The sequence below is a fragment of the Sebastes fasciatus genome, chromosome 5 (assembly GCF_043250625.1).
Source record: "Sebastes fasciatus isolate fSebFas1 chromosome 5, fSebFas1.pri, whole genome shotgun sequence".
Lineage (NCBI taxonomy): Eukaryota > Metazoa > Chordata > Actinopteri > Perciformes > Sebastidae > Sebastes > Sebastes fasciatus.
The window spans coordinates 1,193,728-1,218,342 of NC_133799.1; the positions used below are offsets into that span (position 1 = coordinate 1,193,728).

General features: G+C 42.1%; 1 protein-coding gene across 3 annotated transcripts; it reads right to left on the reverse strand.

Moving 5' to 3' along the window:
- Positions 1–23,763, reverse strand: gabrb3 (gamma-aminobutyric acid type A receptor subunit beta3). 3 transcript variants are annotated; one of them, XM_074636755.1, is made up of 11 exons: positions 22,971–23,763; positions 22,778–22,869; positions 22,086–22,153; positions 10,775–10,995; positions 8,799–8,881; positions 7,624–7,761; positions 6,804–6,956; positions 4,222–4,466; positions 2,742–2,822; positions 1,239–1,637; positions 1–116 (listed from the first exon to the last, which is right to left on the reverse strand). In XM_074636755.1, the coding sequence occupies exons 1-10, from the start codon at positions 23,051–23,053 to the stop codon at positions 1,287–1,289; spliced, it is 1,515 nt and encodes a 504-aa protein (XP_074492856.1). In that variant the 5' UTR covers positions 23,054–23,763; the 3' UTR covers positions 1–116; positions 1,239–1,286. The 3 variants fall into 3 exon arrangements, with proteins under 3 accessions (XP_074492856.1, XP_074492855.1, XP_074492857.1); XM_074636754.1 differs by lacking the exon at positions 1–116 and having other exon boundaries at positions 264–1,637; XM_074636756.1 differs by lacking the exons at positions 1–116; positions 2,742–2,822 and having other exon boundaries at positions 264–1,637.
- Between the last annotated feature and the right edge of the window lie 852 nt (positions 23,764–24,615).

Consider the following 24,615-nt stretch of genomic DNA (forward strand, 5'->3'; position numbering starts at 1 on the left):
ACAGTATCGTTTTTTCTCCTTATCTGTCTCCGCACATTTGGCGTTGTCGGCAGGATTGGAAGAGATCGCCTCCGCTGTTCCCAGCGTCCTGGACGAACAACACGAACGGTGGCAACCTAAAAAAAGGTAAGCAATATTTTGCTTTATTTTAGGCTCAGCGACGGAGCAACACACTTTACGGGCCCCACTGACATGTGATACCACGTCACCATAACATCACCATAACAACTAACAACAATTGCAGTTTTCTTTTGAATGAGTCAAATGACCACAGCAAACAGTTCAACGTATCCTCATAAAACGGTTCGTTATGATATCCTATGAAAAGTCAACTTACGCTCGTTACATGGATACAGGCTTTTCAAAATAAACTTCCCCCCGTGGTTTCAAATTGGACATAAACAGTCTCCTGAATCTCCCGGTGAAAGTCTGGTGTTTTTTGACCCACCCATCCACCCCGACTTCCTCCCTACGCAGCGTTTGTTGCTCTTTATACTTCCTGGTTCACAATTATGTGGATTACAAACTAACTGAATGTCCGTTCTACTCCGATTCTGTTTCTATGGATTGAACAATTCCTTTAAGTCTGGTTTCACTGTAAAGAGTCCGGTCTGTGTTAACATGATCATATTTGTCCGTGCGCAGATTGACAGACTAACTGTAATAATAATATGAATCTTTGTCAGCTGTCTTGTCATTATTAGCAATAAGTTGTATTTCAGCAAACAATGAAATTATGGATACAGTTGTATTAACGAACCTAACGCCAGAATCACACCTGGCGAAGTGTTTCTGCGTCCGGAAGGTGTGTTCATGTGTTTCAGGCGGGACGAAATTCTTTGTAACACAGGTCAACAGTTCAACAGATCTGTTTCCTGATCGGCTACAGGTCCTTTCTGGCCGTGCTTTGTCGCTAAAAGTTGAACTTTTCCCAACTTTTGTTCGGCTACACACAGCTCGCCACCGCAGCTTTTCATAGACATTGCATGGCAGCTCGCCGCAGGACGCACTTTACCGCTTCTCTGGTGTGAATTCGGCGTATATTCTTTTTAGTCTTTTTGACATCCAACACCTCGTAGAGTCAGTGCCTCTCAACCGACGAGATACGACGTCTCAGCTCAGAGCCGTCACAGAACATAAAGTCTTTGTAAAACATGTTACTGTGATGTGCATAAACAGATTCTCTCCGTCTGAGAGTCTACGATAAAAAACAGTTTTCACCATATGAAGTTCTTCACATTAAGAAGTCATTAGTGCCACACAGATAGACGGAGGTGGTCGCTGCTCTAGTTGACGTAGTAAAGCCAGTAGATGAGGTTGAAGAGGGAGAAGCTGAAGGGGAAAATAATCCGTGACATCCTGTCGATGGCGTTCACGTCGGTGAGGTCTGGGATTTTGATCTTGAGCTGCGACGATCGTCTCTGCAGACGGCTCTTCTTCAGATGTGCGTTCCTGTCCAGACTGAGGTGGCCCGGCTCCGGCGGCGTGCTTGGCTTCCTGTACTGGACCCCCGCATTGTCGAACACCATGGAGGAGGAGGAGTTGCGTGTCTCTCTCACCGTGGTCGTGATCTCGTTGCCTCCCACCTCGTTGTGGATCTCCAAGGTCGTCAGCAGAATGTTCCCCTGGGAGTCGACCTGTAGAACGACAGACAGGAGCGCCGTTAGAGGAACGGGCTGCGGTGACTGATGACACGTGTGCAGCACGCGTCAGGCCGCCGCGGCGCCGCTGCCGTCTGACAGATTACAGCCCGGGACACAGAGAGCGGCCTTCAGCACCGGGGCTGCTGTCCCAAAGTTAAATCACTGCTCACAAATCAGCTCAAGGTTGGATGACGGGAACATTCATCCATCATCCAGTACAGGGACCAACATGGACACGGTCACATAACAACGTGGTTACAGGACACGACAGGAAGTGACACGGTGAATATTTATCTTCTTATTCTATAAAACATGTGAACATGTTGAGATCCACCTCAGACCTCATGGAGGTGATAGAAAAACATGCTCACGTCTGAAGGTCTTTGCACACAAAGTATTTTTCGTCTGAAATTGTTGCACATTTAAAAATAAATCTGACCTCACGTTGAGCCTCATGATGCAGGAAACACTCGGACCAACAGATCCGGTCTAAAGTGGCTGGTACGAGTGATTTAGGAGAACGTTATTATTGTATGTATTATGTCAGTGTTAATTTTGGCAGCTATTTTAGATTTAGTCTTAGTCCCAAGACTTAAATGCTGATTAGTTTTAGTCACATTTTAGTCATTTTTATCCTTCATAGTTTTAGTCGACGATAACTCAAAACATTTTAGTCATTACAGTAGCACAATTATCAGGATTGAGGTCTGAGACAAGAAGGACGGAGACGGACTGAGCATTTATGTACGGGATAAAGACAGTGAAACACCACAGAGGAACAGAAAGAGGAGTACAGGTTGAGATGTGATGGAGACGGAGACGGCTGGTTGAGATGTGATGGAGACGGAGACGGCTGGTTGAGATGTGATGGAGACGGAGACGGCTGGTTGAGATGTGATGGAGACGGAGACGGCTGGTTGAGATGTGATGGAGATGGAGACGGCTGGTTGAGATGTGATGGAGACGGAGACAGCTGGTTGAGATGTGATTAATCCGTTAATGCTCTTTTAGTTAATATGAGGAAGTCAAACTTTGCCTCGCAGCAGCAGCAGCAAAGTTTGACAGATGTGAAAACATCAGGCCGTGACAGACACTCACCCGCCGTGAGTGGCGACGCCCTTGTACCTGATTGGACAGTTTAACGGACGAAGACCTGCAATTGGCTCCTTCCAGGAGGGACTAACCAGAGAGACACAGACAGAAAGCTGTTTGACTGGATCAGTCCAGTTGACAGTTCATTACATATAATTATACCTCCACATGATAAACAACCTCATGTACAGTCACGTCCAACTCGTCAAATACGGCAGCTTGGTCAGCGGCCCTACGCGTCAAACTATGAAGCTCCACATAGCCCTCTAGCGTGCGTAATTATGAATCCCTCTAGTTTTGGTTAGGACCTGAACAAATGGAGTTACCGGTACCTAGAGATGTTCCGATACCATTCTGCATGATAAAAAAATAGTTATTATTATTATCATTATTATTATGTAAGGAATAATGTACAGCGAGACGTTAGCTGTACATTATCCTGCTTATTACACGGCTACTTACTGAAGAAATCAATATTTTGACACAAAAACGGTCCTCCAGAGTCCGACATCAGAGCTGCGCCCATAGCAACGGTCTGTTATACATAGCAACGGTCTGTTATACATAGCAACGGTCTGTTATACATAGCAATGGTCTGTTATACATAGCAATGGTCTGTTATACATAGCAACAGTCTGTTATACATAGCAACGGTCTGTTATACATAGCAATGGTCTGTTATACATAGCAACGGTCTGTTATACATAGCAACGGTCAGTTATAAAGAAATAACAGGCCGCATAACGCCGTGACTAACCAATCAGAATTGAGTATTCAACACAGCCGTGTAATATTATTATCTAACAGCTGTTTACTACTGACCATGTATGGATGTGATATGATCTTTGTTGTATAGCCCGGCTCAGGTTAAACCCTGTAAAACATGCTGCACTGTTGTTGTTTGCTATCGTCTCGTGACAAACTACCTGCAACCAGTTCTTCTTCTTCTCTGCTCTAAAACAGTAGTAGTAGTGGCAGCCATGATACCTCCAGGGTGACAGCACAGGGAAGGCTGCTGAATTGGAGCAGTGAAGAAGAATTGATTTCCGGTTAAACAAATAGATTGTTTTCTGAGTTAGTAAATGATGGTATGGGATCGATGCATGGACTGGCGTACTCGCCGATACCTGAGGCTGAATGTTGGACAGTATGGGACGAAACAACTCTAAAAATGAGGCTAAACTGCGATCCAGTTTGTTAGAAAAGTGACGCCAAACGTCCGTATGTGACGAGTTTGGACTGAGAGCGTGTTGGTACAGAACATGTTAACAGTCTGATCTGCTCATGTTGGTTCCTTTTATTGGAGGAGTGGAGGTTGACGTTGCATCGCTGTGATCCACAGTGACTAACTGGGATAATGCTAAACTCAGAGCCCGACAATAAAGACTTTACTGAGGTTAAACCTTAAACCTTAACTCTTAAACCAGAGTGTTCCGTTGTTCTGAACCTCCCGGTCTGTCTGTGGGACGGGGAACTGGATTCTCACCTTGGGTCCATCGAACTTGTCCCGGTCGTCGTTGGCCTTCTGGATCTTCTCAGCCAGTCTCTTCTGCATCTGAGGACCTCGTCCGAAGAAGATGTAGTTGACGAAGGCGTACTCCAGCAGAGCGAGGAAGACGAAGACGAAGCAGCCCATCAGGTACATGTCTATGGCTTTGACGTACGGGATCTTCGGCAGCGTCTCTCTCAGGTGGGTGTTGATGGTTGTCATGGTGAGGACGGTGGTGATCCCTGGAGGGAAATACAGATGCAGTCTGTCAAAGGACGACTTCCTGAACCAAAGAGTTTCTTTAATTAAACTTGAATTAAAAATCCATTAGTGCAGCATTACAGGAGCTAAATGACGGTAAACTCATCAGAGTGATATTAACTCATTAAGAGACAACACCGTCTCACCGTGAGTCATTCTCATCAGGCGCCGGTCCAAACATTTCTATTATAACGTACGTTAAAACGCTCCTGGATTCCTCTTCTTGGTAAGTTTGACTTTACTGATGTTGGATCAGCAGAATACACTCCACTATATGCAGTATATATGTGACTATATCAGCTCATGTAGTGAAGTGAACACACTCAGCAGATCCACAGTAAACAGCAGTGTAGTAATTCACTTCCTGATGTGCTCCATCACCATTAGAACTGTGTTGTTTGTGTGTCTCGTGGACGGCTCAGCGACCTGGACGCCAGCTCTATTTCTGTCGACTCAGACTTACATAATTAAACCACAAAGTGTTGCTCCGTACAGAGCTGTATATGTGAGGGGGTGTTAGGAGCTCTGAGGGTTTATGGGATAGATTTCTGCAGAACAGGAGGAGGAGCGAGAATAGAAACTCTCCCAGAGCTCCGAAAATATTCTTCCTGTTGTCTTTGTCATCAGTTAAAGGTGCAGGGACACGTTAGGAAACGATAATCGTAGTTACATCTACTAAAAGTAATGCGCTGTAATTCATATATAACCCACAAAATCAATTTGCATTTAATCACGTAATCGTGAACCAGGAAGTATAAAGAGGGGAGGAGGTCAGGTGGATGGGTGGAGGAGGTCGGGGTGGATGGGTGGAGGAGGTCGGGGTGGATGGGTGGAGGAGGTCGGGGTGGATTGGTGGGTCTAAAAACACCAAACTTTCACCAGGAGACCTGTATTGGTGCCCCGTGTGAGGCCAGAAGTCAAAGTTGATTTATTTATCACATAACCTCCGTACTAATGTAATGCCAAAATTGATCTTTTCCCTAAACCTGACTATTTTTTTTGCCTAAACAGCAGCAGCTTGGGAAAGTGCGTGTTGCTGGACATTCGTTGTTGTATCAACGATCTTTTCCTTAACCTAACAAAGTTGTTTTCTGTGAAGACGTAAGTTTATGTTGAAAAGACTGTGTGCATGTAACGAATGAAAACTGACACGTGTTGCTGGACAGTCGTAAGAAACCGCACAAAAAATTAAGGATAATAATAAACGTCAAAAACAGAGACGTTTCTAAAGTGATTGGAGATAAACTGGAGGAGAAGAGATTCACAGATCAGAGACGAGTCAAAGTGGAAAGAAAGATAACAAAGTCTGTGCTTCCCTGCAGAGAAGAGGCCGATCTGGAGACGGAAAATAGAGATTCACTCCTTCGTACAAGCCCCTCAGCAACTTAATGTTTTTATTTGGTCCACTTTAATTAGTGCACAGTGAAACCGAACCAGAATAAATAAAAAATGAACCAAAATGATCAGTTTCACTTTAAAACTTGGACAGGTCTGTTTATGTGCTCTGCAGGCCGACAACATCCCACCTCTCATATTACATATATATTACATCATCCTCTCAGGTCGCAGCGCCGTAAATTACATGAACCTGACGTGATGTTCCAACAAACGCTCAATCAGCTGTGGAGCGTCTCTGAGGAGGAACAGAGGCATCAATCATTAACGTACCTCACATCCTGAAATATCACGGTCACAGTTATCTATTAACAACTTACTCATTACCTCCCAATAACATGTCATCTCTTTCTTTCTGTTTTGAACGTGTCCGTTACTACCTGTGTAGTGAGACGGTGAACAGTGAGAGTGAAGCTGCTTTAAGTGTTTATGAAAGAGAGGGAAGTAAAAGATGAGATGTAGAGTCACATTCTGAAGAGAAAAGCAGGAAAATGAGCCTCCTCTGTTAGTTGAACATCAAAGTTGTAAAGTGTTGTTGTCACTGCTGATATCCCAGTAATCTCTCAGTGTTTCTCTGTGATCGTTCTTCTCCTGTTTCTCCTTTCAGATCTCAGAGCTCCTCTCTGTGTCTCATTAGTTTCAACTGATTGCAGCTGATCCTGAAACACACCTGATCTCACTGAACTGGACCGAGACGATCAGTGAGCTGCACACTGACGACACGTCAGCTCAAACATTACTGCTTATTATTCTGCATACTATACTCTAATAGTCCTGATTTCAATCATTAGGTCCTAAAAGTTATAAAACGCACTAACAGCTGAATCCAGAGTTACTTCCTTCCTCCGTTCATGTGAGTGAACTCACACTATGAAACACAGAAGACATGTGACTGAAGGTGAAACTCCAGATCTACATCGTACCTAACGCCACTCTGGCAGCCGAGGCGTCGTAGTTGATCCAGAAGGAGACCCAGGACAGGATGGTGATGAGGATGGACGGCATGTACGTCTGCAGGATGAAGTATCCGATGTTCCGCTTCAGCTTGAAGCTCAGAGACAGTCGAGGGTAGGCACCTGTAGGAGGAGAGGAAGAAGAAGAGGAAGAGGAGGAAGAGGAAGAGGAAGAAGAAGAACAAGAACAAGGATAAGAAGAAGAAGAAGAAGAACAAGAAGAAGAAGGAGAAGAAGAAGAAGCAGAAGAACAAGAAGAAGAAGAAGGAGAAGAAGAAGAAGAAGAAGAAGAGGAAGAAGGAGAAGAAGAAGGAGGAGAAGAACAAGAAGAAGAACAAGAAGAAGAAGAAGGAGAGGAAGAAGAACAAGAAGAAGGAGAAGAGGAAGAAGGAGAAGAAGAGGAAGAAGAGGAAGAAGAGGAAGACGAGGAAGAAGAGGAAGAAGAGGAAGAAGAAGCCTCTTTAAGTCAAGAGCAACAAGGGGATGTCTGGCACTTTGTTTTGGTTCCTATGGCGATGGGCTCATCACCATGGAAACAAGAAGCAAGCCTGGTTCAAATTGCAAATCGTCATACGTAGCCTTGAGACTGTCTGTGTGCAAACAGCACAATACAGACCAGAATACTCTGTTCACACAAACACACCATGTTAAAGGAAGAGTCTGACACTTTGGGAAATATTCCCTTTCTTGTTGAGAGTTAGATGAGACGATAAATATGAAGCTGTTATCGACGCTGTCTTCAAAGCCACCAGACTCCATTCACAGAACGAGTCATTTAGAGTGAACTCACCGGTGGAAAAGACGACGTTCCTGGAAACCAGTTTGTAGTCGACGATGGAGAACTGAGGCAGCTCGATGCGTGTCACCCCGGTTACCGCCGTGTCGCCTCCTTTCCAGTAGAACTCAATATCGTCTGTCGTGTAACCGTCTGCAGAAACAAGGAGAGGTGGGATTAGTTGGAGGGCTAAATCACATGATTGTCTATAGTTAATCAGGATTAATTACACATTTTTTATCTGTTCTAAATGAACCTTGAAGGGAGATTAGTCAAGTATTTAATCCTCTTATCAACATGGGAGTGGACAAATATGCTGCTTTATGTAAATGTATGTATATATTTAATATTGTAAATCAATTAACACAAAACAATGACAGATATTGATCCAGAAACCCTCACAGGTACTGCATTTAGCATAAAACAATATGCTCCAATCATAACATGGCAAACTGCAGCCCAACAGGCAACAACAGCTGTCAGTGTGTCAGTGTGCTGACTTGCCCCAAACTGCATGTGATTATCATAAAGTGGGCATGTCTGTAAAGGGGAGACTCGTGGGTACCATAGAACCCATTTACATTCACTGATCTGGAGGTCAGAGGTCAAGGGACCCCTTTGAACATGGACATCACAGTTTTTCCTCTCCAACATTTAGTGTAAGTTTGGAGCGTTATTTAACCTCCTTCAAGACAAGCTAGTGTGACATGGTTGGTACCGATGGATTCATCAGGTTTTATAGTTTCCTATGATACCAGTACTCCAGCTCTAGCTTTAGTGGCATAAAAAAACTAATTTGCGTTAACGAGATCTGGGGTCTAATAGCTCCAGTTGATTTACAGGCTGTGGTTGTATGAGATGTAAATCTTCTTGACGTGTGTCGCTGCAGACAGACTTACACCACATGTATGAGATCCATAACACGGCAGCATAGACAGTCAAACATGTCATCAGACTGATGAAGGTGGACTGATCATCTCTGTGTGGATAGAAGCAGCAGCAGCTCAATCTGGGAGGGTTAAACCGGCGATCTCACTGAGATACGACAGCTTCATAAATCTACAGCGATCCAGCCGCCGCTGCAGTTTCTGTCTCCACCAGATGACGAGTGTGGCGAGGTTTTATTTGATGGGAATCATATTTTTTTAAGGGGTGAAACAGTCTAGCAAAGACGTGAGGCTGAAACTCACAGCTCTCTATCTCCAGAGTGCAGTTCTGTTCATCCAATGGGTATCTCCTCAGGTCCATCATGCAGGCCGCTGTCGTCGTGATCCTGAACCAGAACAAAACCACAACAGAGGTTTACTGAGGTGAGCTGGTATGAAGACACATTATCAGAGAGGGAGATTCATAGAGATGTGCACAACTCATTTCAAACAGAACAGATCATCACAGAGAGACACAAACATCCCGGCGATGCGTTGACTTTCATTATTATCAGTTTGAGTCCGACTCTCTCTCAGTTACTGCTTACGGCTGCTAATTCCAGGCTTTTTCCTCCCAGCTGTTATACTGAGAAGATTGGAGATCTCTGATATATGAGCTGATGTGAGAGCTGATGTATTAGTGTTAAGTTGTGAGAATTGCAGCTTAAATGGCTTCAACAGAACAAATACAACAGCCTCTTTATGTGTCTCGGGCCGATCGGATGGCGACGTGACGGCCGGAAAGCTACGAGGAAATGAAAGCAATAACATCAGAGATGGATTGATTGTGTTGAAAATGTGTAAATACATCCGTTTCATATGATGTTAACGATCTGTGAGGGACAGGAAGTGATCCAATCAGACCGATTCTCTCTCTCTAACAGCTAATGGAGATGCAGATACAGTTTCAGTCAGTGTTGATAAAAGTGTAAACAGGCCTTTAGCTGCAATCAGTGCTGAAATTAAATTAAATTAAATTAAATTAAAGCAGACTAAAAAACATTTCACAAGCTTTTAGTTGTGTTTATTGTGTGGTTAACCAGCTCAATCGCACAGCAGTTTGTGAAAAAGTCACGAAATTGAATGTATTGATTCGTGTACATAGACACAAATTTCCCTTTTTTTTCGTGATGATCAACATGAAATCAATATAATCCACGTAATCGTGAACCAGGAAGCGCAAAGAGCGGTAAACGGCATGTAGCGAGGAGGTCGGGGTGGATTGGTGGGTCTAAAAAACACCAGACTTTCACCAGGAGTCCACTATTGGTGCCCCGTGTGAGGCCAGACTGTCACTAGGAGACCACTATTGGTGCCCCGTGTGAGGCCAGACTTCCACCAGGAGACCTATATTGGTGCCCCGTGTGAGGCCAGAAGTCAACATTGATTTATTCGTAACTTCTGTTCTTCAGTTACGAAACTTATGGAGTTATTTTAACCCAAACCACCATCTTTTACTAAACCTAACTAAGGACTTTTATTTTGAAAAGACTGAATAAATGAATAAATAAATAATTTGTTAAATAGATAAATATGTCATTAAATGCAGTAAAAATAAATGTAGTCATTAATAAATTGATAAATTGTGTTGATAATTCTGTTTTAATTTGCTTCTTTGTTTAATTATCTTTGTATTAATTCTCTTATTTATTTACTCTTCTGTTTAATATGATATATATATATATTTTCCTTTTTATTTATTTATGCATTTATTTTTGTTGATTTTTAAATGTATTTATTTATTTTTGCATTTTTACTTAATTTATTTATGCATTTATGTTTATATTTAATTTTAAATGTATGTATTTATTCATGTATTTATGCATTTATTTATTCCTGCATGATTTTCCTTTTGCATTTCACCCCTCATTTATTTCCTAAAACTATTTATTTCTGTATTCTTTTCTTTTTACATTTCATTATGCATTTCTACCTCATTATGCAAATGAGGAGGCTGTCAGTCAGCGTGTGTCATCATGGGGTCAGAGTATACGCTAGCTATCAATTTATGTCCCATTTTATCAATTAATTAATGGCTATATTTATTTGTATTATTATTTTTGCTACATTTAATGACATATTTATTTATTTATCGAGTCTTTTATTTATTGATTAATATATATGTTTGACTTGGTTCTGTCCTCCATAGAACATGAGCAGGTTCTGAGTTTCATTACCTGAGGAACAGTTAATGCATTGAGGTAAATAAAGGTCCCGGCCACTAGTTGAGCATTTCTCACCTGAGTCCGTAGAGGACGGTGCCGTCCGGGTGGAGTCGGATCATTCGGTTCTTGACGGTGACGCCGTGAACGAAGGACTTCTTGTCGTTGAGGAAGTAGGTGTCGGGGACCCACAGCTGGTCTGCTACTCTGTTGTCCAGCGTCAGGTTGAGAGGGATCCCAGTGTAGGCCAACCTCTTATCCCTCCAGTACTGCTGGAAGTACATCGTCAGCGTGTAGTCCTGAGGGGAAGAAAACATCAAGTATCATGTATTAATATACTCAACAATAAATACTGTAGGAGACAGAGACATGAAATTATACTACATGGCAGATACAGTATTTAGTTCCAGACGTTAGTAACTTCTTCAGGCCGGCGTTGCCGACAGTACCAGCAGTATTTGTACTGTGTTTTCAGTGAAGTACCAGCAGTATTTGTACTGTGTTTTCAGTGAAGTACCAGCAGTATTTGTACTGTGTTTTCAGCAAAGTACCAGCAGTATCTGTACTGTGTTTTCAGTGCAGTACCAGAAGTATCTGTACTGTGTTTTCAGTGCAGTATTTATAGAAATGTCAAACAGCTGTTTGTCATCAGTCTGACCCGGGTCACCAACAGAACCTCTCTCAGCTGTTCTGTTCTGTTCGACCAGTACCAGACCTCACTATAGATTCCCAGTTTAGTGACTGAACCATGAACATCTCCAGTATAGATATATATATATGTGGACGGACGGATGATATCATGACATATTAGCAGCCGTACGTGCGATGACATTGAGGCTATTTCAATAATTCATCTGCAGCTTCGCTCCACAAGTGGATCCATCAGACACAGAAGCTTTTAATGGCGCTCTTTACCAGCTCGCCGGGCTTCTTTGTTCTGCTGACTAATGTTCTCTTTAATAAATAAGCAGCTCGCAGGAAACAAACAAAAAGTCGGCACTGCAGAAAATGCCGACATTTCAACCCTCCAGAGCGGCCGCGTATATTCACAATGAAGTGTCCAAAGATTTCCTCTGGATGTAAAAATCAATATCAGTATTTCTCTTTTCCTCCACACAGAACTAATTATTATCACCGAGAGTTGGTCGTCTGTTTCTGCTGACTAAATATATAACTGTATTATTTTAGTTGATTCTCATTATTAGCTGCACGCTGAACGGCTGACTGACTGTCGCCGTGTTTAGTGTTGGGAATGAATCACACTACGAGGTCTGACTGACAGGATAATATAATATAATATTGATTCATATGAATAATTCAGTGTGTATGTACAGTCAGAGATTTATTCTCCTGTTATATAACAGAGCTGTTTTAGTCTTCTTTAGGGGGGTCCTGTACAGGAGGTCTTTAGGGGGCATGTCTGTAAAGGGGAGACTCGTGGGTACCCATAGAACCCATTTACATTCACACATCTGGAGGTCAGAGGTCAAGGGACCCCTTTGAAAACGGACATGACAGTTTTTCCTCACCAAAATTTAGTGTAAGTGTGGAGCGTTATTTAACCTCCTTCATGACCAGCTAGTATGACATGGTTCGTACCGATGGAATCACCAAAATTGTTCTGACTTCTTTTCCTACATTTTTCCGACTTTCTTTTCTCCAACATTTTTGAAAAAAAATTTCGAATATTTTTTAGACTGTTTTTCCCGACATTTTCCGACTTTTTTTCAGTCATTTTTCCGACTTTTTAATACATTTTTCAGACCTTTTATTGGACATTTTTCTGACATTTTTTCAGACGAAAACCCCTCACACTTACACACATCTGGAGGTCAGAGGTCAAGGGACCCCTTTGAAAATGGACATGTTTTTTCCTCGCCAAAATTTAGCGTACGTTTTTAGCGTTATTTAACCTCCTTCATGACCAGCTAGTATGACATGGTTGGTACCGATGGATTCATCAGGTTATTTTCGGACACTTTAGGGGCTTTCTTCCAACATTTTTTCGGACTTTTTTTTTCGACATTTCAGACTTTTTTCCGACATTTTTCCAATATTTTTTCCCAAACTTTTTTTCGGACATTTTTTTCAAATATTTTTTCCCCAAAATTGTTCGGACTTTTTTCCCAACATTTTTCCAACTTTCTTTTCTCCAACATTTTTAAAAAAAAAATTCGAATATTTTTTAAACTTTTTTCCGACTTTTTCCCGACATTTTTCTGATTTTTTCGAACATTTTTCAAACCTTTTATTGGACATTTCTGGGGGGGGGAAATTTGAATAATTTTTGTAATTTTTCCCAGAAAAATTGTTCGGATTTTTTCCCGACATTTTTCCGACTTTCTTTTCTAAAACATTTTTCAAAAGAAATGTTGAATATTTTTTAGACTTTTTTTCTGACTTTTTCCGACTTTTTTCCCCCGACATTTTTTAGACTTTTTCGAACATTTTCAAACCTTTTATTGGACATTTTTTGGATATTTTTTCGGACGAAAACCCTCACACATTCACTGATCTGGAGGTCAGAGGTCAAGGGACCCCTTTGAAAATGGACATGACAGTTTTTCCTCTCCAACATTTAGTGTAAGTTTGGAGCGTTATTTAACCTCCTTCATGACAAGCTAGTATATATCACCATACGGTTCGATATGAATCTCTCCCCCCCCTCCACCGTTTGTTTGCAGTAGATCCCTGACTGGCTGGAGACGGGTCTGTAGAGTGTTTTTAGCGCCCTATCCTCTAAACAGATGCCTTCATCATCATCATCACTACTCTCCCTCTCCCACATACAGCTGAGCTGTAGGACGGTGAATCAGATTTATACAACAGCTCTAATACTACAGAGACTACAGAGTCTGGACCAGAACTATTTCAGTCTGCTTCAGATCTGCACATCTCACCTCAGCAGTACAGTAGTCCTTAAACACTGCTGTAGCATCTCAGAGACAAATCTATTCACATCCCTCTCACTGTACACAGAGTACCCAGAGTACTCAGAGTACCCAGAGTACCCAGAGTACTCAGAGTACCCAGAGTACCCAGAGTACTCAGAGTACCCAGAGTACCCAGAGTACTCAGAGTACCCAGAGTACTCAGAGTACCCAGAGTACCCAGAGTACTCAGAGTACTCACTGTACCCAGAGTTCTGTTTTAAAAATAAAAACTTGACTAAAATCTCTTTATTGTTGTTGACAAAAACAGTTTCAATGCAGCCGTTTAATTGTCTGCAGGACGACACCAACAGGATCTTTGGTTTTATCCATCCTACTGGACGCTGCGCTGGCTGGATGAGAGTTTCTACAGCCACTAACTGAAGATCAGGAGGACTCGGAGTACTTAGTTACTTCAGTTTAAGTTGATGACAACAACATCCGGGCTTCGGAGAAAGAAACCTGCTGATATTAAGACTGAAATGTTCAATATAATCTCACATCTAAAACTAGAATAGTTACACTTTTTCTTTGACTATGATGAAACTAAAAGTACCAGACTTTTATTAACTAAAACAGGATGAGGTGACTTAATATGATAAAAACTAACGAGGACATTCGACACAGAGCTAAGACTGAACAAATCCATGATTCCACTGAAAGTCATTAAAGATAATAAAACTGAATTATGTCCCAGTATTACTGAAAATGAGCCTCCACTGTAATAATGTAATATTCTACTAAGGGCTATAGCTGAGTACCAGAAGAGACCGTCCCAGGGAGGATTTCACAGTGAGATGAGCGGCGGTGCTGTTTGCTGTCAGATACGTAGACCACCAGAGACAGAACCGGGTTTGTCCTCAGCTCCGGAGACTAAATGAGGCCCAGTGGGAGGACGAGACCGTCGCCTTCGTCATCTTCGACTCAGAGAGTCTCTTCATCCTCAGACATGGCGACTGTGAGACAGTCAAACATCGTCTACGTCAACCTAACACCGGGATGTCTGCTGGGAATAACACAGGAACAGACTCCGAGACGCTCTTCATCGCTCCATGAGACAGACACGTGTTCCCAGTACCATTCAGAGTGTTCCCAGTACCATTCAGTGCTCCCAGTATGATTCAGTATTCCCAGTATGATTCTCTATGTGTTTACAGACCGTGTCTCTGCGTCCTCCCACACAACAAGCCTCTCATTAAATACTCTTATAGCAGTAGAAGAACTGTTTTAGTGGAGTGGAGGGACGAAGGTTAGATCAGTTATTATATCAGTTATCCTCCACAGAACCAGCAATGGTTCTGACTAGGGATGCACCGATATCGATACCAGTATCGGGTATCGGGTATCGGGTATCGGGTCCGATACTGTGCTCATGTACTCGTACTCGCAAAACGGCTCCGATACAACGGCACCGATATCACTTTACTTTCACTCCACCTCCCCGACGGTGCGGGCTAGACGTGCCGGTGATGCGCCCGACCCCGCTGGGCCGGGATCCCACTTTCATTGCGCCATGGGGTTTTCCGTGTTTCAAGACGGGTCGGGTGGGTTGCAGACATCGACGCAGACCCCTGGCGCCTTTTACGTGGGCCGAATCATAATTTATTGAGAAAAAAAGTCGTAATATTTTAGGAGAGGATAGAAATGTAAATGATTTCCTTTGGTTCATCCCAGTTGACTCAGGCATAGTAACAGTCCCAATGTTCCTGACACTGGGGATGGATTCTCTGAGGTCTTACCTATCCATAGAGACCAAGATCATGCAGATAGACCCGGTGGTTGTGAAGCTATTCTTCATTTATTGATGATATGTCTGTCTAGGGGAACCACACCTTCCAGTAGGCTTAAGAGGTTAAATAACTCCATCTTTATTTCAGGCGTCCTGTTAGAGCGACGAGCAGAATGACAGTGGGTTTATATTCACTAAATGTTCCAGCAGCTCAGTAGAAAGTCAGCATATAGAGAGAGTGTTTCTACCGTAGTAGAGCAGCTGCAGCCCGAGGCGACTCCATGTGTTACAGTATGTGTCTGACTTCTTATGTTAACTGAACCCTTCAACATAAATCTGGAGGAACATCTGTAGTAGGAGTTTTTAAGAGGTGACACCTCCTCCAGGCAGAAGGTGGGTAATGTTAAAGTGTCACGATGGATGAGGGGGGGTTATCACATGATGGATTCATCTTCCAGCTGACTCAGTAACTCAGTAACATCCCCGCTGGGAGGATCTGCTGGACAGCTTCCTGTACCTGGACAGGTGCTCCTCTGCTCTGATAGGACATCCTGGTGCTCTTGTGTAACACGAACGTCTGGTTGGAGTTTTAAAAATATCAACAGAGTGAAAAAAGGCCACGGAGAGCGATCTTAATCTCAAAGCTCTAAATAAAGCAGAGCAGTGAGTAAAGAGAGAGAAGCGTATTAATAATCTGATTTCCTAGACAACAAGTTCTGCAGCTCGCCCACGGCAGCTATAACGGGCCGATAGCCGGAGTGACTCTGCCTGTTTGAGCGCTTGCCGCCGACACCTCCACGCTCTCCACGCTCTCTCAGCGAGCTCTGCTTCGATCTCTCACTGAGCCTCAAAGTCTCTACAGCTCTAAATACGGCTGTTAGAGACTAAAAATTATCTTCTATTAATAGTCTTATGAATAATATATCCAAAACTATTTATTTTCAAATTGAAAATACACATTATTTTGTCAGGAAAAGCTCATTGAGATGAACAATGGTTCTCTGGTTCCACACTCAAAGACAACAAGCTCATTAATCAATCAACAAGTTCATTATGTAAATATAACGAACGCTGCTCTCAAATGGTGCGTTGTATTAAAAGACTACTCACATATTTACATGCAATAAACAAAGCACGGATGAGTTAAAAGATTAGTGATAAATATCAGCGATAAAAAGTGCAGAATCTGAGCAACATAAGTATTAAAATATAATCAATATGAGGAAAATACAATAAAGATCAAATTCAACTAACGAGTCAGCAGCAGCTGCAAAAGTCAAAGCTGCTTATTGTAGATAATATCGCTGTTTATGGCGGCAGATGAGTGACAAGAAATTGCAGAAAAGAAATCTATTAATTTAGAAACAGTGTAAAGGTAAAGACTGGACTCTCCCGCTGCTCTGGACGACGTGAGGACAGAGAGGCTCGGTGTTAACGGGATAATGAGAAGAGACAGGACATGAACTGCTGCAGACCTTCTGTCTGTTCTCCACTTCTCTCACAGCTCCGCTCTAAACTGAGCTCCAACTGATTTACTAACTATAGTCTCCTATCCTATTAACAGATTAAAAGTTACTGCAAATAACAAACACACAGTCACGCATCTGCACAGATACACCAGCAAGCAACCAATCAGTAGCTCAAAGGTGAGCAAGAGGCATTTAAAGGAGCAGAGTTTTGGATTTAGGAGGATTTATTGACATGTTTATTGGTTTCTACAGTAGCCCAGAAGGGACAAACCAAACGCAAACAAATGTTTTTACGTTTCCTGAAGGCCACCGTAGTTCTCTACAGGCTTGTAAAGGGAGGAGTGAGCGGGTTCAGTTGGTTGCAACCTGCAACTTCACCACTAGATGTAACTAAATCCTCCACACTGCTCCTTTAAGTGAGGTTGATCCTGAAGGATTCAGCATCATGTAGAGAAGTTCTACGAGTAGTTCAGACATCCGTCCGTATGATATTTTTTGTGCATTTTCCTTCAAATGTCCAGCAACACGAGCGATCAGTGCTCCTGCAGTGTTTAGGCGACAAAACTACTTGGTTAGGTTTAGGAAAGGATGGCGGTTTGGGTTAAAACAAACACGGGAGTGGCGTCACTTAAGTTTAGAAGTTACATGACAAATAAGTCAACGTTTGGGTTCAAATAACTACGGAAGTAACGGTACTTTAGTACGGAAGTTACGTAACCAATAGGGGTGTCACAATACGATTAGATTTTCGAGTTAAACATGCCATTGTCAGACTATGGACTACATCTACTATCCACTCGATGGCAGGAGGGAACGTTACAACAACAGCTGGAGTTTCTCAGAGTTTACGAGGCACACCTGAATGCATCAGGAGGTCTGTCGGCGCCTACATGCTTTACACTACGGCAAGCATAAACCCCGCTTTACCGTACAAAACAATGTAGACTAGACACTAGGGATGCACCAATACCACTTTTTCAGACCGAGAACAAGTACAAGTACTGACATTTGGGTACTCTCCGATACCGAGTACCGATACGAGTACTTCTCTGTGCCTCCTGCTCCCGGTGCGACTGTCGACCGGAGCGGACTGTCCTCAGTGAGCCCCAACCACGTCGTGCCCCCAGTACGGGGCTCGGCCCACGTAAAATGCGACAGGGGGCTGTGGCGATGTCGGCAACCCACCCGACCCGTCTTGAAACACGGACCAAGGAGTCTAACACACACGCGAGTCAGAGGGTGCCAGCTAAGCAGGGTTGGGCGCACTACCGGTCCGTCTCGCCCGCACTGTCGGGGAGGTGGAGCGAGAGGACCCGAAAGATGGTGACGAGAGATTAACGTCACGCTGCCGTAAAGTGGTATCGGTACCGTTGTATCGGAGCCGTTTTGCGAGTACGAGTACATGAGCACAGTATCGGACCCGATACCCGATACTGGTATCGGTATCGGTGCATCCCTACTAGACACACAATCGATTTTAAGTGAAGATAGTGTAACCGTAGCTGAAATCGCCCAGCAGTTCGCTGAATGCTGTTTTCTTTGGTTGCTGCATTCTCTAAATCTTCTGCGGCCAACAAACTGTAGTTTTTCTGACAACGACATGTTCGAAGTTTAACTCACGGGGATGGCAAAATGTCGCCAAACAAGTGACCTCAGGGAAAGCAGGAGGATTTTCCAGTTCTGTTGTTTCGCCGTGGTGCTTAAGGTGCAGCTGCAGGTTCGTGGTACGCTACGCTGCGTCATCTTTGACGCAAGTGTTGTAGGGGTGGAGAAAAAAACAAATACTGGGAGAATTGTCCATCCTGCTCTTTATTACGATGGTCCAAACCGCCAGAATAATGCCAAATAACGTAAAATAACGCCAAATAACGCCAGAAGTGCTGTAACTTAAGTACAGAAGTTACGTGACAAATAAATCAACGTTGACTTCTGGCCTCACACGGGGCACCAACAGAGGTCTCCTGATGAAAGTCTGGAGTTTTTAGACCCACCCATCCACCCCGACCTCCTCCCTACACAGACTTTATACGTCACTCTTTATACGTCCTGGCTCACAATTATGTGGATTACATACGATCGGATTACATGGGATGTATAGGAATTAGTAGGTATAGCTACTAACGGTGTATGAGAACAGCATGAGTAGTTTGTATTCAGCATTAATGGAAGGTTCTTTAATCCTATATTTAGACAGAATACACTGTGTTTAGTTTGGTTTCTTTATCTCAGTGTGGTACTGTATATGGCGAGGCTCAGTTGTTGCTCAGGACAGATGTCTTTTCAATGAAGCTGTAAAACAGATGACTGACAGACAGTTGTCATCGTCACTCAGACGTCCATATGAATCCTTCAGCGATGTGACTGAACACTGAACACTGAACACGCCGCTCACTGGGCCGTCATCACTGTTCGCTTCACATTTCAAACAGGAAGGACGAGCCAGCTGTTCTCCTAATGTCTCCTAATGGTGAAACTTATGGCCCAAAACATGCATTAAGTGTAGGAACAAACATTTACTTAATGTACCTATTACTCCAGTCAAACCATGTCAATGACCTTTCTGTCTTCATAGAGGTAAAACATAAATAATATAGGCTACTGTTTGCTGAACTATCATCCTCCTATCATCTGTATAATGAGTAAATAATGTTCAGCTCTAGAGCCACTGGGAGGGTTTATCTTCTAGACGTTAATCTTCCTCTGTCCCGTCTACATGAACCATTAACACAGACAGTCTGATGTGATGGTCATATAGTACGTCTACTACACAGAAAACCACTCTACAGTTAAAAGCTACGACGGAAATTAGGTTTGATCCATTAAGAGCTGAAACTTAGTTAACCGATTATAGATTTACAGCACTAATGAGATAGAAACACATACTGTACTGTATGTGTCAGTCTCTGTTACTGCAATTAGTGCTGTCAAAGTTAACGCGATAATAACGCAATGTGTTTTAATGCCAATCATTTTTTTAACACGTTAATGCAACTTTTTTTAGGTTGTAGCGGCTCAGTTTTAAAGCGAGAGTGAAGATACTGGCATCATGTGAAACTAGAGAACCTGATGAATCCATCGGTACCAACCATGTCAGACTAGCTGGTCGTGAAGGAGGTTAAATAACGCTCCAAACTTACACTAAATTTTGGCTGAAAATATGTCCGGAAAATGTCAAAAAGAAATGTCGGAAAAAAAGTCAGAAAAATGTTTAAAAAAAAGTCGGAAAATGTCAAAAAGAATTGTCGGAAAAAAAGTCAGAAAAATGTTCTAAAAAAAGTCAGGAAAAAAGTCAAAAAATCTTTGGAAAAAAAAAGTCAAAAAGAAATTGGAAAACACCTAAAGAATCTATTGGTGCCAACCAATATTTGTCCACTCCCTTGTTGAAAAGAGTATTAAATACTTGACAAATCTCCCTTTAAGGTACATTTAGAACAGATACAAAATGTGTGATTCATTTGCAATTAATCGCGATTTAATATTTTAATCTACTGACAGTCCTAATATACTGTATATTTTTTATATATATAAATTGTGTGAGTTAAGAAGATTAATTTTGTACTTATGTCCATGATATCAGTTACATAGATTATTAGGTTGGTGCAGTATTAGAAGAACAAAGAACATTCCTCATATACTGTAAGTGTTAGTCACATTGAATCTAAAAATATGTGTATCATGTCTCTGTGTTCTCATTTGACTGATTTCTGACTTGTAAATGGAGAACAGATTTTGACGCAAATCGCTTCACCACTCTTCCTTCGCACCTCCATTCAACTCTCCTGCATTCGTTTTACTAACTTCATATTAAATACAAATCCAACATTAGTTGTAGAGAAAATGAAGAGAAGTAACAGAACAAACTGATGTCATTATCTGTAACAATAAAATAAACTTGATGTGTATTTCTGATATTCAACATGACAGACTAGATCCACTCAAGCCTCGTACTCGTTTAGTGAATGTGAACCTCCGCTGTCACCGGCAGCGAGTGTTAGCTGCTGTAGAGATGAATTCAGACGCACCACGGGTCCATTTCATCATCACACGTCCTCGTCAGGACAGCACGCCAGCGGCTGTTTCGTGTGACGGAAGCATCATCGGGCTCAGTCAGCACTTCAGACCGCTGACGGATGGAAGAAGACATTAAAGTGTGCAGCCGTGGTGAGCCAACCACAACACTCTGACTCACACGTCTTAAGGTCTGGATGCTTCGTTATGTTTGAGAGGAGAAGACACACGGCGCTGAACTCCGTGACCTCATCGTGTAACGGGACCATTAGAGCGTCAGAGTCACGCCGCCACTGAACCACGATGTGAAACCTACAGCTATCGTCTGATACCGCCGACGACCAAACCGCTCTGACAACAACACAAACTGCTTCCTGTTTACAGACCGGAGCTACGCAGGATGATGTGAAGAATATTCTATGTTTGTTTTACTATTTTAAAATAAATCACCTTTTAATAAAGTGTTTAAAACTACTGGCTTTACTAATGGTTCATATTCAATTCCCTGAGAACAAAGAAGCTCTTCAGCAGTGTGCAACATAAAAGTAGGACTGGGATGATTCACCTATCTCCCGATTCAATATGTATTGCGATTCAACAAGTATTGCAATACGATATTATGATTTATTGTGATGTTTGTTAACTTTTTACCTCTAGACCGTGAAGGGAAAAAGTTGAATCATACACTTCTAGGAACTTTTACTTTGTAAAATCTCTAAATGAATCCAGTAAAAATGTTTGATTTCCAGCATGTATGTAGTCAGAGATGTCCTGAAGTCAAATATATCAGTTTCATTGTCAGGAATTATTTATTATCCAGCAACCCAAAAATCTAAGAATAAAGACTTTTCCCTGCGGTTTGTTTTGGTTGACGGATACGGAACAGATATGACGTCACAAGACTACCACCAACCAAACGCTGAATAAGACATTTTTAGGTGAACAAAATTATATAATTAACTTTGATGAAGTGAAAACACACTGTGAAAGGGTTAAAGTTGTAAGACAAAAACACGGACAACTCCCAGACCGGACAGCGCCGTGGTAGCGACCTGTCAATCAGCAGGTAGCCCCGCCCTAAAGCAACCCCTGCTTTATGGTCTATCTGACTCTAAATGGGACCATCATTTACTAAATGAACATCATGCTGTATTGAAGAAGACTTGAAACTAGAGATTGAGACCATAAACTCATGTTTACAGCAGCAGTCCACCAGAACTACAAATGACTCAATAAATGAAGTATGAACTCACCATGTTGACTTCTGACACCATGTCTATACTGGCCACGTCTATACTCATCCCGACAGCCACCGGGGCACCTTTAAACACATACAATAAAGTTCATTAAACATAATACAAATAAAATAAAGTTCATTAAATATAATACAAATAAAATAAAGTTAATTCAATATAATAAAAGTTAATTCAATATAATAAAAATAAAATAAAGTTAATTCAATATAATAAAAATAAAATAAAGTTAATTAAATATAATAAAAATAAAATAAAGTTAAGTCAATATAATAAAAGTTAAATAAAGTTCATTAAATATAATAAAAATAAAATAAAGTTATTAAATATAATAAAAATAAAATAAAGTTCATTAAATATAATACAAATAAAATAAAGTTAATTCAATATAATAAAAGTTAATTCAATATAATAAAAATAAAATAAAGTTCATTAAATATAATAAAAATAAAATAAAGTTAATTAAATATAATAAAAATAAAATAAAGTTAAGTCAATATAATAAAAGTTAAATAAAGTTCATTAAATATAATAAAAATAAAATAAAGTTATTAAATATAATAAAAGTTAAATAAAGTTCATTAAATATAATACAAATAAAATAAAGTTAATTCAATATAATAAAAATAAAATAAAGTTCATTAAATATAATAAAATAAAGTTATTAAATATAATTAGTTAATGGTGATTACCTCCAAAGTCTGGTCTCAGTCTGATGTCGTATCCCTTCAGCAGTTTGTCTACTGTTTCTTTAACGTAGGACATGTTGCCCGGTTCGTTGACGCTGAAACACAGAACACAAACAGGATGAGACGGTTCTGTTTCTGGAAAAGGAGGACGGAGACCACCAGACCCGGACCGGACCCAGACCCGGATCGGACTCACCTCTGAGCGCAGCACATCACCACCACGAGCAGCGGAACGGACAGGATGTGAGAGAGCCCGGTAGTCCCGGTTCTCCCGGTCATCCCGGTCTAAAGGAAGCAGTCCCGGTGCTCACACCGCCGCGGATCTCCGGTGACCAACATGGAGACCAGACCGGTTCCGGTGCGTAAACCTGCTCCATGAGGCGCGTTCATCATGACCCAGCTCCGGTACCGGAGCCCTCATGCCGCCCCCCACCCCCAAGTGGATCTCAGGAGAAACTGACTGATCTCTGATGAGCGTGAACGCGCTCCACGTGTCTCTGACTCTGATCCACAGGTCCAAGAGCCGCGTGCGTAAAATACACCAAGAGACTCCTCAGAGATTATTATGAGCCTCTCAGTGCGCGCGAGGATGTCCTGGTTGGTAACACCATTAAAGACCACGTGACAGACTCAGACAGACTTCATCTGAGACAGAGCAGGAGGTCACTGAGGGGGGGGATGTCACGGTACCATAAATCTAGTAGTCGATACCAATACCAATGAATTTACACCATTCTCGATACCAAATTCGGTACCACGGTAAAAAGAACAATACATCCTATGTAATTCAACACACACTCTTTTATTAAAACATTTGAACATTCAAATGAACAGAGGCATGTAGCCGTTAAAGGGCCTGTTAGTCAGAATCCTAAATGTGTTGTTAACAGCTTCACCTGTGGCCGTTAAGTCAACTAAAGTCAGCGTCCTGTTGCTGGCGCTTGTGCTCGCTCTACATAGACATGAAGGAGCATCGCTCAACACAGTGAGGAGACACAGGAGCGCACTCACACACCGCGCTCCTTCTCTCTCTCATTATGATTCTTACAAACAGTCCCTTTAACAAATAGGTGCTTTTGCTTTTCGCTTTGACACCAAATCCTCCGCCATCGTCTCGTCTGTCAACTCTCTCTCTCTCTGAGTGTGAAATGGGACTCCTGCTGCTCTGAGCTGAGACTCTGTAAGGAGCAGGTGCGTTCACTATCAGTTTGTAGCGTCCGCCAAAATGAAGTTAATGGGTTTTATTTCTGTAAAAAAAATCAAAACGACGGTGGTGGGGGGGGGCGTTGGGTACGTAATGTAATCGTGTAACACCGACTGCCGCGGCATGGCTATTCTAAAGATGATCCAGATGTTCCTGTGGTGTGACGTGTTTTTTACATCCCCCTCTGAAGTCGCATTTCAAACAGTAAATATGAAACATGTTGAATATCTCCTGTTGTGTGTGGGGGGGGAACCCCGAGGACAGCCGATGACGCAGTCACGTGGGAAAGAACGACAGCCAATAGAGGACCAAGCTGACTGAAGAAGGAGACTGAAGAAGGAAGGACAACCACTGCCGTCGTCATGGCGACCGCGGCTAACGCATGAGCTAATGCTAAACGTGGAGCATAAAGTCGTAGTGAGATGGAGCTCAGAGATGGAGGAGCAACATGTTGATTAGTTTTTATTTAACGTGTCTCAGTGACTTCATCCATCCATCCATCCTCAATGTTCACCACAAAGTAAAAACTAACATCTCTAATTCTCCCTGCCCGTCGTCCGCCATGTTGGTTCACACTAAAGTCACGTCTGATCGTCAGAGATTTAGAGATTAACGTTGTTTTAGTGGGACTTTAGTG